The following is a 16,893-nucleotide window of genomic DNA, read 5'->3' as shown; positions in this document are numbered from 1 at the left end:
AAATGGTAACGACAGAATTGGGGGTGTTCACAAAGATGAGAGAGAAAAGAGGTCTTGTCAATTGTTCGATAGGATGAGCGGAGATTAGAAGTAGAAGTACAGGAGATGAATGGAGATACATATGATAGGAAGAAAAAATTTCATGCTGGTATCAGAAGCTAACGTACGCACTCGTATCGGATATCTCCAACATCCATTCAAACAGATCCGCCGAGTGACAATACATGACCACCATAAAACCCACCCTTACCACCGCAGCACAAGGCTGCTGCGCCACTAAGTCACCGATGCATCTCTTCCTCCTTTAAACTAATCTAGGGGTAAGAGATACTAGAAGAGTAGACACCAGCTAAATGCACAGTAGTGCAACAACAACCCAACGTGAGTCGTCCACCACCCATCCGACACGCCCCGTGACCACTGGCGGTCAGCAAGTGAAGACCCAGCAATAACCCGCGGACTAGGAAGACACAAAGAGAGTGTGAGGGGGCCAGAGCAAGACGGAAGTATTGGGTATGAAATCCGCGCTAAAAAAGGATTGGGGGACCTGGCTTCCCGGGTGAAGCTATTTTTTTATTCTATTTGGTTTAGTCTGGTCGGGGCCGTGTGGGTGATAAAAGTATAACTATCAGAAGTTCTACGGGTACATGTATGTATAGTGCCACCTACCCACATCTTTACCCCTCCCTGGCTATGGTATGATATTGCAATATCACAAAAACCTACAAATCCTACACCCTCTGCTACCATATACAATCCCAACCCCAACACACCTACCCCCACTTCTGCCTCAGCACGGACGAAATAGGCAGCTTATTTAAGCATAAAGGCCCAGGATGGGGGTAGTCGGCCAGTCCAGCATTCTTTCAGGATTCCACTCTAGAGTCTGAATGCGTAGGTCGCAGCACCGACATGAAGAGGGAGTTGGAGAGGGTTTGTTTACTCTTTTTGTTTAAGAGGGAGAGTGGGTGGTGGCGGTGGTGTAGAATGGAGAGGGGGTAGAGTTGGGTGTTGTGAAGGTGCTTAACGCGAGGCTTGCGTCTGCGGAGGTTTGTATTCGGGAGATAGAGGACACGGGGTCGGAGTGGGTTCACCAGTGGGGGGTTATTATGGGGGCGAGGGGGCTTTGTTGGACTAATTTCTTGTCCGGATTATGTCCGAGACCTATTGGGTATGGTTCGCTTGTCTGTTTTCTTGAGTATGTGTGTGTGTGCTCATGGCGTTAAGGTTGTTTATAGAGTGGGTTGGTGAGAATATATAGAGGATTGCATAACATCTTTTCTAATCATCACTAACCGTTACATCGTCCCTCTTAGCCCCATCTCGGTGCATAAATTCTCGGATACCCTCCCACAACCATTGAGGGGTCGGCTTTTCAGCAACAACATCTGGTTTCCAAGACAACTTGTCGACAAGGTGCTTCTCTGTTGTGGGGCCAATAGCCGCCAGATATGACCCATGGGAGAGAGGAGTGAGATGCTTCGTCAATACACCAACCGCTATGTCCGCCCCCGCAGGGGAGAACAGAACTATCCACCTGGTCGTACCTCCCGTCTCATCGATCGCCTTCTCAAATTTGGCATCGAACTCCTCGTCCACAATAGTCTCGTATACCGTCAACGTCTCCACCGCGATATTCTTCTCCCCGGGAGCTGTAGAAAGTGTCTTGGGAATTATGTCTCTTCTGGTCTCTCCTGCGAGAAACAGAAGCGGTTTTGGCCGAGATCCGTAGGATTCTAGGATCAACTTTGCTAGAGCTTCCCCATTGCCGGAGTCCTGGCCTAGGACGTTTGACGCCCTAAAACCTAGTCCGATGAGCGCTGAGCCCGTTGCGGGGCCGACAACCCATACCTTTGTGTTTGCGAATAGGGTTTGGAGGGTCGTTGGTGGGAGAGCGGGTATTATGCTGGAGAGGGCTTCGACGGTGCGCTGGGACGTGATTACTAGACCTCCGTATGAATTAGGATCTGTGGGATCGGATTTGCTTATGAGGTGGGTTTTCAGATTGTCTAGGTTGATGTGGTGATGTTTGAGGACTGGAATAAAGACTGGTTTGAAGACGGAACCGTCTATTGGGCTGGAGGTGAAGTATTCGTAGTATTGCTCGTGCGGCTGAGAGCGGGCCTTGAGGAATAGTATTGGTACATTCTTCGTCTCCATGTCAGATATCTTTAGGGGGTTAAATTCAGCTATAGAGTGATCTAGGGAAGCGAGGATGGGGTTTAGATGATATCAAAATCATAGGCAAAGAGGGAGAGGGAAGGAAAGGAAGGTGGGGAGCTGGAACAACAATGATCCGCTGATAAGATCTGATAGAAAACGAAGTGGAGGACTAAAATGAAGCTCGGCAGTTCACCCGCGCCAGCTCCGGCGCCCAAGCCCGAAGAAACGGCCAAATTCAGCCTCACGCACCCGTAATTACATTTCTATTCTACGAGTAGCCTCCCCAGGTAAGGAGGAAAAGAAATTCCAAGGGGGAAGGATTTCTATTTATTAAATTTTCTTATTTCCACCAATTCGTTTTTCCTCCCCACTATCCTGCCCTACCGCCACGACATCGATACCCAAACCTTGCCGTCACCCACACATCTGTCATTAATTAATACGGTACTGCTGTTCATTTTCAACCTTCGACAACAACACCCCCTTTGTATCACCAGCACCATTCAGGCGGGCCTTTGTTCCCGTCTCTCCTTGTCACAAATATCACCTTTTCTTCCTGAGAACACCAAGCATTGATACCACACCGGTACCAAGATGCAGCACTCAATCTACCCAGCAAAGACTCCTCCGCTCCACCATCCAGTCCCCCAAAAGCCCGTGACGGTTCCGGTCATGCACTCACCACCGCCGCCGCCCTCGTCCTCGAACTCTTACTACTCATCCCCCTATGACGCTTCTACGAGCTACTCCAACGGCGCAAACCTCCACCCAAACTCCGCAGCATACCCATCATGGGGCGGCGGTGGCGGTTCTGGCGGCTTCCTAGCTGACCCAACAGCGCAGATGGGCCTGTCAGTCGCGAAGGCCGCAATGTCAGGCGGAACGGACTATGCCGAGAAAAACGTAACCTTGCCCAGCTCCCTCCATCTAACACTTTAGTGGCAAGTGGGAGGGAAAGGAGCAAGGGGGACTGACGCAAATGCCAGATCAACCGCTACCTATCCGCCCTGCGGCCGTACTTCGCTGTAACGAATACCTACGTTTTACAGAAGCTGCGGTTGTTGCTGTTCCCGTACCGGCATACTCCGTGGTTCCGCGTCTCGTCCACCCGGTCGTCCACCACTCCCGGTGGCCCACTGGAGTACTACTACCTGCCCCCGCGCGAGGACCTCAATTCTCCGGATCTATACATCCCCGTCATGTCAATTGTCACATATATCCTCCTGAACTCCTTTATCTCGGGGATTTCGGGGAATTTTCACCCCAAGCAACTCGCCCAGACGGCTTCTACCAGCTTTGTCATCATGGTGTTTGAGATTGCGATCATGAAGCTGGGGGTCTACTTACTGAGCATTAGTAATGGGAATGGAGAAGGTCAGCTGCTGGATTTGTTGGGGTACTCGGGGTACAAATTCTTTGGCGCTATCATGACGATCCTGATCGGAGAGGTGCTAGGGCAGAACGGATTTCTTGGCTGGTCTGTGTTTTTGTACTTTTTCGCGGGGAATGCTTTCTTTTTGGTATGGGGCACCCTCTTTTCCATACCCTCTCGTAATAATATCACTAATAATTCCATAGCTCCGAAGCTTGAAGTACGTCCTCCTCCCATCAGAAAACAACCCACAGGAAGGCAGGGGAGTGTACACCTCCTCCTCCACCGTCCCCAGAATCCAAAGGAAAAAGAGGAGAACGTGGTTCTTATTCTTCTACAGCTATGTCGTGCAATTTCTCTCTGCACTCATCTTAACCTCAGGCGTTGGGAAGGGGGCATGAAATAAACCCAAACAGAGTTTTTTCCGCTCTTTACATAACGATTTCACGAAATTGGAGGCGGGCGACCGTGTGTGTAGGTGGATGGGCATGCGGGGGAGTAATACACTGCATTGCGTTTTTGGTGTTACTTGTTCGGTTCGATTCGGTCTTGCTATCACCAAAGAATAGTTATCGTTTTTGTCTTGTCTGTCTTGCCTTTTTATCCTGTCACTGTAGTTCATCATCCCTTCTCTTCACTCTGTACATCGCATAAAGACCCTCGATCATTATCTCCCGAAATTAAGCTAAGCTTTGGGCCAGTCACCCCTATTCGTAAGAAAAGAGGAAGCGTCTCTATTCCCACCTGACTTAACATAACCCCCACTACTACCACTATTCCCTCCCAGCCTCAAAGTCCCGAATCTGCTTCGACCAATCTACCCCCCCCGCCACCACCAATCAATCCCATTAGCCCCCATCCAACCAAAACGGACCGAGAGAGAACATACTCCGGCTTGGAAAAAACCGTCCAGGATCTGGCATGCGGTACCTGTGCTCCCGCTCCGCGCTCGTCTTCCAAGCAATCGCCACGATGCCCGCGATCACCGTGGCCATGATCGCGGTATTGGTTTTCCAATTCTTGGGTTGAGAATACCAGCCGCCGCTGGGAGACCAGACGTGTTTTGGGTAGCTTGCGATGGAAGTTAGTGAGGAGTGGAGGTTCGGGGGGGGGGGAGTACGGGATTTTGCCGCCGCCGCCCTAGGCGTGTTAGCTTTCATGACTTTGAGTGTGGGGAAGGGGGGTTACCATTGTTATTTTGGTGGTGGTGGGTGGGTATGATAGATGAGGTGATGGAGAAATTGGTTGGTTTGGTTTGGTTTGTGGTGTTCGGTGGGGTGTTGGAGAAAGGTGGTTATGCCGCCAAGAGTCGCGATGCGGGTGACTACTCGTAGGATGATACGTTGACGGGGTTGCCGAGCAGCAAGGTACTGTACGGTACAGTATCATACCTTACTCAAATACAATTTGGGTATGATAGATAGGTAATCGATTACTGCAAACCTGAAATGACCCCTTTTGGGTTGTGAAGCCGAGTCCTAGGAATCTTTACGTGTCTTGTAAAACCTACCCCATAAAATCTAAAAATAATTATTACAAAAATCATCCATCAGTCTTCACAACATATCACTCGTCATCAAGGCTCAAGCCCCCCTGCGTACCTAGTGGCCGCCATGGGGAAATTCTATAAACATGATACTAAGGATGAAATAACCCATCTCGAAAGCGCTATTGGTATTCTACAACGTAAAGCCCTCACCAATAAGTAAGCATTAATTCCGTCATTTTTTCCCCTCCGCTGCTTCCATCATATCATTCCGGATATTCATTTTATCTCTCGCCAACAGAAACAATGCTCGGCAACTCTCTACAGTCTGTCGTTTCGTTCGTGGTCATGTCCAAGACTCTTACGCCCTCTACGTTCAACACACCTGTCGCTAGCGCAATGAAGCGGAGTTCCGCCGTGTGGCAGGCGGAGGGTAATAATGGTCTGGTAGGATGTTAGTATCCAAGTATAATCGCACCAAGGGGGTGGAACAACTCACCCGACCCTAACATCATTAACCAGTGGAACTAATTCCGCCGGTTCCAAGTACTGTGCCCGATGCGTCTGGTACACCACCGCCTCATCCAGAACCGCCTCTGTTGCATCTTCGTCTCCGGCAGGTCTCGGAGGAAGCGACTTCCCTTCACCGGCCTTCCGGCGTTTCGGTGGGACCATTAACGCGAGTTTTCGGGTTCGCTGGGAGCGGTTCACGACAAAGACGGTCCAGACGAAGATCTCACCGACATATACTCTCGATGGGCCAGAGAATGTTATGGTCAGGCCTGGAGTGCTCTCGGGCGCCGGGTTCGCTACAAAAGAGGGGGTAGAATGGTTCGGCGGTGTGAAAGTTAGAGCAGGGGATGGAGCGGCGGGTTGATGGACCGGACGGATCCCGGCCGATGATGAAACGGTGGCACCATGGATGATGCTTCCTAGGGAAGGTGGCCGATGGGCACGCTGAATACCAGGCGAGGGTTGGAAGGTGGGGCTTTGTGGTGGTGAAAAGTCCACAGTTGTAGTCCAATTAGTAAATATCTTAGGATGGCATATTGGCGAGAGGTGGGCGGTCGCTTGTAAGGTGACGGAAATAGGACGTATTGGCGAATTAGATGATGCTGGGGCTGGCGAGCCGGACGTGGGGAGCAAATCGGTCGGTGTTAGGATAAATAAGAATGTTATATCATCTCGTGGTCGACACTCTATAGGTAAAGAAGGAGATGGCGAATCTGTCAGGGGGTTGGCTTTCCCGCCAGACAGTGCAATTTCAACACTCTCTATAGTTACATCGCATTCACTGAAGTGTGTCACTTCCAAATCCAGAGAAGCAATGATAGTCTGCTTTGTTCCGGAAAAGATACGGGAGTAACGCAGTCGGATGTTAATGGCTGGGTAGATATTGAAATTGCGCTTCGCAGCATAACCGAAGGGGCGGAGAGCTTGCTGTGGCGTCTGGGTCACAGGTATCACCCGGGAAACTCTTGAAGCAGAAAGCCGAGGAGCAACAGTGGATAGATATGGATCTTCGGCAAAAGACTCGAGTAGATTAATTCCAACAGGCTGTCGGGTCGACAGATATTCATCTTCGACAACAGGTTTGTGAAGTTCAGCTGGACGTATGGTAGCCGAAGCCGTTAATATGACCTTTGGGTTGTTGAGACGAGCCCGGGGATGCCCTAGGGGCACGTCAATCTTCCATATTGCTAGTCTCTGTGCACCGTTATCTATGACGATTCGCTTTGTCTCGTTTTCATCCACCACGGTTTGGAATAACAGATGGATTGTCTCCGCGGGCCTTCCCCCATATTGTGGCTGCCGCTGCTGCTGTTGCCGTTGGCCATCTACAGCGGCTACTTCGAGAGAAACGGCAAGACGAGAGAGATAGGATTCGTAGACACTATCTTCTAGGGGGATTAGAAGCTGAAGAACCACGAATACCGGCAAGGTTTCATCTGTGACGAAAAGGCTGTATCTCAGTTCTCAAATGATCTCTTTATTACATGGGAGAAGGGCAAACCGTAGAAAAGGGATTTGCGCTGTTCGATTGCAGAAACAGCCGAAATCCCACCATCAGCGGTAGAGACCCGCTGTTTGTCCCGCTTGAGAGCTTCATCTATTGCCTGAGATATGTCTAGATCTGATTCTTGAGGAACGACAAGCTCTAGACGAGCTGATTCCTGAAGTTCAACGGTGTTTGTACGAGCATGTGTTTTCTTTCGAGGAGCTGCTGCTGCGGGCATTGTTTGGAGGGATGATGGGAGAAGGTGGCCTAAAGTTGGCCGGAACCGGATATGTTTCTGAGATGTATCGGCTTCTCAGAGTGAGTATGATACTAGTAGGGTATCCTCGCAAGTTCGGTTGTTTGGTTTTGTGTGAATACCCGGTAGAGGTGCAGTTTAATTGGTTCCCGTCTCCCTCGTTAGACTGACTCCGTATTCTGTGTCTCGGAGAAAGAGATGTACAGTACCGTACTCGTACAGAGGCTCCGAGTTGTGAGTATAGAAATTCTGGACACGTGAGCTTGACCCAAATCTAAAGTTTGTGACTCAAGAGGCATGATGTCCAATCAGAGTGGATCCTTTTTGCGCAGGTGTATTCTCACCCTTTTTTTTTTCGCCTCTCCTTCCCTGCTGTGGGAAGAAAAAAAACATTGGCTACCGGTACGTCCACAGCAAGACAACCACCACCACCTCCACACATCCTTTCTCTTTATTTTTCACCCCACCCGCTGTCTCCTAGACTTGAACCTCATCAACCTATACGCGTCGAGTTTTCTTTGTCAACCTTTTACGTCTCCGATTCATCATGTCAGCCTTGTGGCAGGAGGCAAAAAATCCTGAGGGTCGTGTCTATTATTACAATGTTCAGACAAAAGCTACGCAATGGACAAAACCTGTTGAGCTCATGACTCCAGCTGAGGTCATTTTCCCAAATTTACGAGGAAAAGATATTTGCATGACAATAGTACTAACAAACCTAATAGAGAGCTCTCCAGGATTTACCGTGGAAACAACACAAGACTGAAGATGGCCGACCCTATTGGTTTGTCTCGCTGCGCTCGCACTTTTTCCGGTGAAGAGAAGAGATCGTTGATGCCTGCTATTTTTCGATTTAGGTATCACGCAGAAACGAGACAAACAACTTGGGAAATGCCCGAAGCTTATAAAGCGGCACTTGAGAGAAGCTCTCAGTCGCAAGCGCTGTCGCATACCCCGTGGGTTAACCTAAATGTCACTAACTCGAACGGAATGGCTAACAATGAACAAATAGGCAAACATTTGTCGCTGGGGGTACTCAACACTTTAATAATAGTTACGAAAATAATGAACGCCAGGTTGCAATCCAAGGCCAACATGGTCCGGATTCAGGACCGGGTGGCGATAATGCCGCCAAATCCATGGCCCTCCCGTCTTCGCTCGGCAATGATAAAGAAGGCCCTCAATATTCCACCCATGATGAGGCGGAAGCAGCTTTCGTGAAGCTCTTGCGTCGAAGTGGTGTCGTCCCAGATTGGACATGGGAACAGACCATGCGCTCGATCATTAAGGAGCCCCAATATCGGGCTCTAAAGGACCCGAAGGATAGGAAGGCCGTCTTTGAGAAGTATATCGTTGAATTAAAGCAGCAAGAACATGAGAAGGCCAAAGATAGGATTACAAAGTTGAGACAGGACTTCGCAGTAATGCTCAAGAGCCACCCGGAGATTAAGTATTATACTAGATGGAGGTCAGTATAATACCCACCTCTCCCTCAGCAACCCGCTCTTTCTAACTTTATGTAGGATTGCCCGTCCTATGATTGAAGGTGAAACTATTTTCCGCTCCTCTTCTGACGAGACAGAGCGCCGTCAGTTGTTTGACGAATATATTGTCGAACTTCGCAAGGCCGAGCAAGAGCGCGAACACCAGCATAGAAAGGAAGCCTCGGAGGAGTTGGTCGGGCTGCTCAAATCGCTCGATCTAGAGCCATATACACGTTGGTCAGAAGCCCAGGCCATTATCCATCAGAATGTGCGTTTTCAGTCTGAACCAAAGTTCCAGGCACTGTCCAAGCTTGACGTGTTGAACGCGTTTGAGAATCATATAAAAGTACTCGAGCGAGCCTTCAATGATAAAAGGCAAAAAATGAAGAACATGAAGATGCGGAAAGAGAGAAAGAATCGGGAAGCATTCTCCGTAAGTCACTTACAGATAGCTTTCTGGCAACACTATTGTGGGTTTGCTAACACATCCTCTCGATAAAGGCATTATTGGCTCAGCTTCGATCTAAAGGTGAAATCCGTGTGGGAACCAAATGGAAACATATTCACCCATCCATCAAAGATGATGAGAGATACCTTAACATGCTTGGCCAACCAGGATCCACCCCACTTGATCTCTTTTGGGATATAATGGAAGAAATTGAACGAGAGCTCCGACTGAAGAGGAACCTGGTGATGGATATATTGGATGTAAGCTCTTCTTGTTCTAGCCCTAACCACGATGGCGGTTGCTAACAATGGACGTAGGAAAAGCGATTTGAAATCAGGGAACAAACTACTCTTGAAGAATTTTCAAATTTGCTTCAGTCTGACTCTCGTACCTCACAGTATGACCGTGAAACGGTTTCGGCTCTGTTCGATAGGGTACGTCTCGTTAACTTCTTAGCTTGCCGGGTTTAATTAACATTAAATAGCTCCGCGAGAAGATCGTTAAACGATTGGAAGATGACCGCCACCAACATGAACGTCAGCAGCGCCGCCGCACCGATGCACTTCGTTCCGCAATTAAACATCTCGAGCCGGCGGTCGAAATTTCGGATACGTGGGAGCAAGTACGGCCTCGAATTCAGAAATTAGAGGAATTCCAGGCTCTTGAGTCAGAAGAGTTGCGTCGTACGGCATTTGATAAGTATATCCGCCGGCTGAAGGAGAAACATGATGATAGAGAAAAGGAGCGTGACAGAAAAGATCGGGATCGTGGGGAAAGGGTGCGTGACAAAGACAGGGATACCAGGTCTTATCGCGGTGAACCCGAATTGCGCAATGGCCATGACTCTAGCAGGTCCTACCATAAGCCTGCAGCATCATCTCGACATCATCACGATTCTCATCCGCTAAGCCGCTCGCCAGAGGTAGATTCTTATGAGGCTGAGAGAAGGAGGGCTGCTGGCGAACGGGAGAGACAGTACCAACATAGAGGAAACACTGGTAGGAGCAATTCCCATCATCGTTCTGAGAGAGGGGGGGGAGCAGAGAGCAGGCACGGACGCGATAGGCAGGAGAGTGTCTATGACCGTGAGCGCAGAGAGAGGGAGGAAGAGAGAGAAAGACTGTACAGGACCAGGGGCGATGATGAGTACCGTGCCAGGCGGAGGCCCAGGGGGTTAAGCCCGGCTGAAGAGAGTGAAGATGGTAGGCGCGATTCGAAGGTTTGTCATGGCATTTGTAAGGCTTGGTGATTGTTCTCGAGCTAACACAAGCTTGTTGATTTAGAGGTCTAGGCGTGAGCGTAGTCCACGAGATAGAACCCCAAGGGAAAGGAATTCGAGAGATAGGACTCCTAGTAACTGGGATGCTCGGTCACCCCCACGTGTTAAACAACTTGCCAAATTAGTGGATAAGGTGCAGGTTGATAAGGATGAGGAGAGCGAAGAAGGTGAAATCGCCGAGTAGCAGGACCGATCTCTATTTTTCATGTGGTAACGGTTTTCTTGTCCTTTTGAAATTTTCGTCGATGAGGAAATGATGGGGAAATGTCTACATTAACTGCTCTTACTTCACAGATGGATGGTTTGGAACCGCAACCAAGTGCGATGAGCTGTCTTCTTTCCTATTTCTCAAATCCCCTTTTTGTAAAACCTTTAGCTAGCTTCTTTTCTCTCTTACCGGTGGCTTTTTGTCTACGCCGTCCCGCTGACACAGCTCTGGAGTGATAGTTCGCCCAAATTTGGAAATAATAATCTTTGAAAACACTCCTAGAATTTCCACAAATCGGTCGTGACCTCCCCCAGATGCCATGTACTTCGCAGTGCGAGCCTGATACCAATATACAAATGTCGTGGAATGACCCATCTTTCACCCCGATGCAAGACTTCGGGCTCCCTCCACGAAGCGAACAGAAACCGGCGTTTGACCAACTAATTCGGCGCGTTCGTTCCCATACCAGTACTCAAAACGCTGTGCTCGAGTACAAGTACATCTTATCAAAACAGCAACACAGACCCAAAACTCAGCCCGAAAACCCCCGTGATGCGAACCCGGCTCTTCCATAGCGGTACGATATCATACAAGTACAGCGTCATATCATTTCTCGAGTGATATCCTATGAGAATGACTCTAGGGTGTGCGCTCCCACCGCGGCAAAGACACCAGAATTACTGTAAAAGAATGTGCGGCAGCAATCCGCACTCTGCCCCTGCGTGATTCCCCTTGCCTCCTCTCCTTTAAGGGGATGTCGACACCGGAACTGAGCCGATTCATAAATAGACCTGGAGTCCTAATTATTTATGGGGAAACCTCGACGAGGCTGCCAAGTTTAGCTTATCACCTCGCGCGATAGAGATATTGGGAGGCCAATAATACTCGTGGTACGTACAGTAGCCTCCGGTGGTAATCTTATACCGTTTAGTCTACTTAAGTTAGTCTACTGCTTCTGCAGGCCTTGACTTGGTGTTGGTCGCTCTGCAAGGGGAGGTTTGGGAAGTCCTTATAAGGCACGTCTTTTTTCCTGCTGGGATCATAACACTACCATACTACAAGGCACCACATTAATAGTATATATTGGTACAGCACCGCTATGATACTCTTTATGGAAGCTTTAGAGGAATAGGGACGAGGAATTGGGCCAATACAGTAACTTTAACAGCTAAGTTAAAGAATATCCGGGTAACTTTGGTTATTACTCAGGGAAACGAGCCAAGCCTTCTCTCTCCAAATTCACCAGAATAAACTCTTGAGAGGCCACATAGCAATACCGGTGAACCTTATCGCTTGCGCGGAACCTGGAATATTTTATACGTCCCACTTTCCCGCAAATCCCCCCCCCAAGTGCCACGGCATCTCTCTCTTCGCTTTCTTCATTCCTTCCTTCCATTTCTGTTCCGATTCTTCTACTTCTGTTCCGATTTCAGTTTCATTGCAACAACCCCACAAACCCTGCCTGGTGCATTGTCAAACCCTTTCATGCACAATGAGTAGCTATATCCTAAGGCCGCTAAAGCTCGTGAAGAGCTTAAGCGCGATTTCTGCGCTGCTGAGTATCTTGCTACCTACTTTTTCCGCTGTGCAAGGTCATGAGGTTTACGACCGAGATCTTTCAATCGGTCTCGTTCATCCGTGAGGACACTCTTCCCCGTGCAGGAGCTTTGCGGGGTTGGTGCGTTTTTGGATTACGCTCATGCGTGTTTTCTTGTGCGCGATAGGTTCTCGGAAGATCGGCAGACTATCCCTGGTTATACTATTCACGGAAGCCCACAGATCCTGTCTGACAGACTTGTGCTTACCCCGCCGTCGCCGGGGAACCAGAGAGTTGGGCTATGGACTACGAAGACAAACCCGTACCATGAATGGACACTTGACGTTAATTTTCGGACGAGCGGAGGAGAGAGACCTGGAGGGAGCTTTCATGTTTGGTATACGGCTAGAGGTGCTCACGGGAAGGAGGGAATGGAATCTGTGTATACTTCCAAACCTTGGGACGGTTTAGCCCTCGTCGTGGACTCGTATGGCGGGGTATGATTCATCTATGACGAATGCGGGAAGTAGTCTTGCACTAACGGTGTCTATGGAGGAGAGTAGTACGGCACTATTAGGGCTTATCTGAATGACGGGGCGACCGATTACTCTATTCACCACAATGTGCCTTCGCTTTCCTTTGGGCATTGCGAGATCCATTATAGAAATCGGGGCGCCTTGACTGGTCTTAGGATTACCCATAGTCCCAAAAACTTTAAAGTTGAAGCTGATGGATCACTCTGCTTCGAAACCACTCGTGTGCGTTCCAATATAGGTTGCCACAAGGGCGCAATCTAAAGCTAACACATTTTATAGGTCCGTCTCCCCACTGGATATCACTACGGTATCTCTGCAGCCACTTCAGAGACTCCGGACAGTTATGAGCTGTTTTCAATTCTTCTCAGTTCTCCCGAGCGCATCGATCCCTCCAGAGCGAAAGATGCCCACCACGAGGGTCAGACACAGCAGCACCAGGACCAGTTCCGACATCAAGAGCAGGAGAAGTCGCATGGTCGCACCCCTCATGAAGAGGATTACACAATGTACAAGCCTGAGTACGAGGACGAATCACCAGAGAAGTACAAGAGCGAACACGACCAGTTTGTGGATGTTCACAACCGTCTCCAGGGAATTGTACGCGTTTTATTTGCCTGTTTTTTGTTTTTTTTTTGATTAAGAGAAGCATAACTGACTTTTGGTGTAGACACATCATTTGGCAGCTATTCAATCGCAAGTTGGAATGCTCTATGATAAAGTGGATTCACTTAGCCACAAACAGGATGGTTACCGTGCAGAGCTCAGAGAGACTAGAGTCCCCCGCTCGCAGATTGACGGTATGGAAGAAAAGATGAAGGCTATCGAGGACCTAGTTGTACAGATTGGAAATGCCATTACCTCAAAAGATTACTCGCAGCAATTTGAGGTGCTGCACAAGACTTTGGAGAATCACCACTCTAACCTGCTTTACACCGTTCCAAACAAGGTCACTCAAGGTAAATACACGCTCTCATGTGATTTTTCTTCCTCCAGGGATTAGGACTAACATGGGTCACTAGCATTAACTACGAATACTCCTAGGGTTGGGTTCGGGATTACCCTTCTTATTATATTTCAACTGGTATTAGTGGTTGCCTATATTGTTTACAAGCGTAGACGAGCAAGTTCCCCGAAGAAGTATTTGTAAATGTTTAGTCCCTCTGCATTTCGTGTCTTCCGGGAGTTTATTTGAAAGAAGGAAAAAAAATTACACGGGTCATTTTATATTTCTCTAAACCTAGCTTTATCTTTACCCATTTTATCTTGTCTTTTATCTTCTTTTTCCCCTTTCCTTATTTTCAACCCTATAGTGCAATGTAGTATGAATTGACGGGGGAGATGGATGTTGGATATTGTAAGATAATAAACCAAAAATGGCTCAAAAGTCAAGGTGAACAGTCGGACCACAGGGAGGAGGCGCATGACCCAAGTGAAATAAGAAAAAAGAGGTCCGGCTGCGGGGTGAAGGATGAATGGCGGCATCATTTTTTTTGTTGGCATGACATCCGCAGCGTGGAGAAGAAACATTGGCGAGCGAGCCTGAGAGAAGAGAAGAGAAGGAAAGAACGAAAACCACTCAAATATTGAATTATCATGCTTCACTCTACCCTCCCGTGACGGGTCTTGCAAGTGGATAAGATTAGATTGTGGGGTTTTTAAAATCTAGGAAGGAGGGAGATCTCTCCTTAACCTTCCCCCCAATTCCTTGTCACTGTCAGCCTCAAGCCTATTGTTTCACTCCCTCGACGTTTGATTCTTCCCTCTTTTTTCCTTCCTTCCTTCCTTTTACTTGTATCTGGTCTACCGACTCATTTCCTTCTCGGTTCTCCTTCTTCCGTTCATCTACATTGCCTACTTTAATCCCCCGCATTGCAGGTAGCTGGCCGCTTGCAGTGCAAACGACGGTTTCCATTAATCTCACCGCCCCTATCCTCGCCCTATAACCCTTTCTCGCTGCGCAAAAGGGAGTAGTATATAATCCTTGAGATCCTTCATCTACATACCACACCCCAAGCAACCCCCCCCATCTCTAACCCGAAAAAGAAAAAAGAAAAAAAGATACGATAACAAGAACAAAATTTTGTACTGGTTACGCTTACAGTCATATACGTGGTCACGATGGCTGGCGCAGTAGAAGTCTACGAGTGCCCGTGGTGCCGATTCAAGTCAGGCGCGGAGTACACCATACTCATGCACATCGAGGCAATACACACGCCCGACTCGCCGTTCATGATAAAGGATGAGCACGGCAACAGGGATATAAGCAGTGAGGATCTGGTGGACACGGACTTTGATATTCCCCCGGAAGACGATGCCGAGACTACATACATCCTCTGCACAGAGGACGGATGCGAGGAGAATGTCCTTCTAATGGACCTGCAGACACACTTGGACTTTCACGCCGCGGAGCAGATTTCCATGGAAGATGTGCGTAGCCAGACGCCCGTGTCCGGGGATGATAGCGGGAGTTACAGTGGGAGCCAGGATATGGTTTTATCGGAGCAAGGGAAGAGTAGGTATGGGTACGGGCGCTCGGAAGGCAGTATCGAAGGAGGCAGGAGGGAGAGGAGGGAGAACAAGACATTGATTGCTTCGAGGGAGAGGGATAAGAACGGTTATAAGCTTTCTTTTGCTCAGGATCAGGGTTCTTCTTCTTTGGTGCCCTCGAAAACACCAAGTCATTTGAAGTCACCTAAGAGGTCTCATAAGTTGGTGTTTGGTCTGCCGGTTAAGGACCCGTGGAGGCAGAGGGAGAAGGAGAAGGAAAAAGAGCGGGAGAGGGAGAGAGAGCTGGAAAGGGAGAGGGACAGGGAGAGAGCTAGGGAGGTTCGGAGGCCAGTTGAGAGAAGTGTGGTCAGGCCTATTGATGGGCAAAATCTGCCTGGGCAGCAGCAAACGGTATCCTCTAATCATATTCTTACTCCAGTCAAGCGGTTAGGAGTAAGTGACGGGGCCTTTGGATTTTCTATGTGGTCTGCGATGAGGGGAGTGTGACTAATCGTTGTGGTGGAAAAAAATATAGAAGAGTGATCTAGGACCTTATGCCCACGAGGCACAAATGCCGGCTTGGCTCCGCAAAGAGCTTGAGCAAGGTGGTAAACTGACCAAGGAAACTAGATTGGATCATGCCGCTGGGCGTTTGGTTAGGGTTGTCACGGTCTCCAATGAAACTCCCGATCTCATCCCTGTGATTGCGCTTCTCTGTGAACACGATCCTCGTGTCGTGAGGGCATGGGTTTGCCATCCGGGCACCAAACATGTTGGGAAACAGATTAGGGGTGAGGGCGGCTTCTGTGGGTATAGAAATATTCAAATGGTCGTCAGCTATATTCAGAATGCATACCCTAGGGGATCCCATCCGTTTGAGGGCAGAATTCCGACTATACTGAGGCTTCAGGATTGGATTGAAGAGGGATGGGATAAGGGAATAAATCCTAGCGCTAGATTGGAGACTGGCGGTATCAAGGGGACCAGAAAATATATTGGGACTTCAGAGGTATGGGTGTCTATATTTCCTGTGAGGCATTAACTGACAAACCAGGAGCACAGGCCCAAACAATGTTTGTCAACCTTAACATCCCCTGCCGTCCCCATAGCTTCACCAGGTCAGAAGGCCTCAAAACCCAGGAAAAGCTTCTTGACTGGGTGGAAAACTACTTCTCTGACGGCGGCATCCTCCCAGAAGCCGCCCAAGTAAAGGTTTACCAGACCCAGAAACCCCCAATCTACTTTCAGCACAGCGGCCACTCTATGACAATAGTCGGGTGCGAGACCAACAGGGACGGTTCCAAAAACCTCCTAGTCTTCGACCCCTTCTTCACACCCTCCGCTCCTATGAAGAACCTTATTGGCGCGCGTTCCCTGAGCCATAGAATGGACCCGGAACTACTCCTCAGGGCCTATAGGCGCAGGATGAACTACTTGCAAAAGTACAAGGAGTTTGAAGTTATAACGTTCGTGCCTCCTATCGCGAGTCATTATAATAAAAGCATTGCGGAGGGGGGAAGCGGAGGAAGGATCCATTATTATTTTCAATAGCTAACAATGCGTACCTTGGATTCTATGATGTCCTCCTATCCACCTCCGTACCTGCCTACCTACCCCTGGATGGAATTGCGTTTTTTT

General features: G+C 48.9%; 7 protein-coding genes; 4 read left to right on the top strand and 3 right to left on the bottom strand.

Moving 5' to 3' along the window:
- Window positions 1-1,281: 1,281 nt before the first annotated feature.
- GSTUM_00005890001 (uncharacterized protein) lies at window positions 1,282-2,160 on the bottom strand (the record flags this gene model as incomplete). The annotated part of the gene is made up of 1 exon (XM_002837980.1): window positions 1,282-2,160. The coding sequence occupies one exon, from the start codon at window positions 2,158-2,160 to the stop codon at window positions 1,282-1,284; it is 879 nt and encodes a 292-aa protein (XP_002838026.1).
- Window positions 2,161-2,652: 492 nt separating this feature from the next.
- Window positions 2,653-4,244, top strand: GSTUM_00005889001 (uncharacterized protein). XM_002837979.2 has 3 exons: window positions 2,653-3,066; window positions 3,150-3,683; window positions 3,742-4,244. Exons 1-3 carry the CDS (start codon window positions 2,758-2,760, stop codon window positions 3,934-3,936), a joined length of 1,038 nt encoding a protein of 345 aa, XP_002838025.1. The 5' UTR covers window positions 2,653-2,757; the 3' UTR covers window positions 3,937-4,244.
- A 25-nt stretch (window positions 4,245-4,269) lies between these two features.
- GSTUM_00005888001 (uncharacterized protein) lies at window positions 4,270-4,924 on the bottom strand (the record flags this gene model as incomplete). Its single annotated transcript, XM_002837978.1, has 3 exons — window positions 4,270-4,283; window positions 4,357-4,675; window positions 4,724-4,924. 3 exons carry the CDS (start codon window positions 4,922-4,924, stop codon window positions 4,270-4,272), a joined length of 534 nt encoding a protein of 177 aa, XP_002838024.1.
- A 592-nt stretch (window positions 4,925-5,516) lies between these two features.
- Window positions 5,517-7,459, bottom strand: GSTUM_00005887001 (uncharacterized protein; the record flags this gene model as incomplete). XM_002837977.2 has 2 exons in its annotated part: window positions 7,036-7,459; window positions 5,517-6,970 (listed from the first exon to the last, which is right to left on the bottom strand). Exons 1-2 carry the CDS (start codon window positions 7,256-7,258, stop codon window positions 5,517-5,519), a joined length of 1,677 nt encoding a protein of 558 aa, XP_002838023.1. The 5' UTR covers window positions 7,259-7,459.
- A 256-nt stretch (window positions 7,460-7,715) lies between these two features.
- On the top strand, window positions 7,716-10,970 carry GSTUM_00005886001 (uncharacterized protein). XM_002837976.2 has 9 exons: window positions 7,716-7,937; window positions 8,002-8,060; window positions 8,134-8,232; window positions 8,289-8,744; window positions 8,800-9,193; window positions 9,262-9,468; window positions 9,526-9,642; window positions 9,693-10,427; window positions 10,492-10,970. Exons 1-9 carry the CDS (start codon window positions 7,824-7,826, stop codon window positions 10,669-10,671), a joined length of 2,361 nt encoding a protein of 786 aa, XP_002838022.1. The 5' UTR covers window positions 7,716-7,823; the 3' UTR covers window positions 10,672-10,970.
- Window positions 10,971-11,941: 971 nt separating this feature from the next.
- Window positions 11,942-14,163, top strand: GSTUM_00005885001 (uncharacterized protein). XM_002837975.2 has 6 exons: window positions 11,942-12,333; window positions 12,420-12,729; window positions 12,796-12,990; window positions 13,048-13,365; window positions 13,436-13,724; window positions 13,788-14,163. Exons 1-6 carry the CDS (start codon window positions 12,188-12,190, stop codon window positions 13,913-13,915), a joined length of 1,386 nt encoding a protein of 461 aa, XP_002838021.1. The 5' UTR covers window positions 11,942-12,187; the 3' UTR covers window positions 13,916-14,163.
- Window positions 14,164-14,268: 105 nt separating this feature from the next.
- Window positions 14,269-16,893, top strand: GSTUM_00005884001 (uncharacterized protein). XM_002837974.2 has 3 exons: window positions 14,269-15,708; window positions 15,791-16,264; window positions 16,318-16,893. The coding sequence occupies exons 1-3, from the start codon at window positions 14,887-14,889 to the stop codon at window positions 16,804-16,806; spliced, it is 1,785 nt and encodes a 594-aa protein (XP_002838020.1). The 5' UTR covers window positions 14,269-14,886; the 3' UTR covers window positions 16,807-16,893.

Source organism: Tuber melanosporum (assembly GCF_000151645.1).
Source record: "Tuber melanosporum whole genome shotgun sequence assembly, scaffold_21, strain Mel28".
NCBI lineage: Eukaryota > Fungi > Ascomycota > Pezizomycetes > Pezizales > Tuberaceae > Tuber > Tuber melanosporum.
Note: the sequence above shows the minus strand (reverse complement) of the source record. Positions and strands in the feature narration are given on the sequence as shown.

Coding starts and splice junctions, on each gene's coding strand:
- GSTUM_00005886001 (XM_002837976.2), top strand. CDS start 7,824: ATGTCAGCCTTGTGGCAGGAGGCAAAAAATCCTGAGGGTCGTGTCTAT. Junction 9,194..9,261: donor AGAATCGGGAAGCATTCTCC/GTAAGTCACTTA, acceptor CTCTCGATAAAG/GCATTATTGGCTCAGCTTCG. Junction 9,643..9,692: donor TTTCGGCTCTGTTCGATAGG/GTACGTCTCGTT, acceptor AACATTAAATAG/CTCCGCGAGAAGATCGTTAA.
- GSTUM_00005889001 (XM_002837979.2), top strand. CDS start 2,758: ATGCAGCACTCAATCTACCCAGCAAAGACTCCTCCGCTCCACCATCCA. Junction 3,067..3,149: donor CGGACTATGCCGAGAAAAAC/GTAACCTTGCCC, acceptor CGCAAATGCCAG/ATCAACCGCTACCTATCCGC. Junction 3,684..3,741: donor CGGGGAATGCTTTCTTTTTG/GTATGGGGCACC, acceptor ATAATTCCATAG/CTCCGAAGCTTGAAGTACGT.
- GSTUM_00005885001 (XM_002837975.2), top strand. CDS start 12,188: ATGAGTAGCTATATCCTAAGGCCGCTAAAGCTCGTGAAGAGCTTAAGC. Junction 12,334..12,419: donor TCAATCGGTCTCGTTCATCC/GTGAGGACACTC, acceptor TGTGCGCGATAG/GTTCTCGGAAGATCGGCAGA. Junction 12,991..13,047: donor TCTGCTTCGAAACCACTCGT/GTGCGTTCCAAT, acceptor CACATTTTATAG/GTCCGTCTCCCCACTGGATA.
- GSTUM_00005884001 (XM_002837974.2), top strand. CDS start 14,887: ATGGCTGGCGCAGTAGAAGTCTACGAGTGCCCGTGGTGCCGATTCAAG. Junction 15,709..15,790: donor CTCCAGTCAAGCGGTTAGGA/GTAAGTGACGGG, acceptor AAAAAAATATAG/AAGAGTGATCTAGGACCTTA. Junction 16,265..16,317: donor AATATATTGGGACTTCAGAG/GTATGGGTGTCT, acceptor CCAGGAGCACAG/GCCCAAACAATGTTTGTCAA.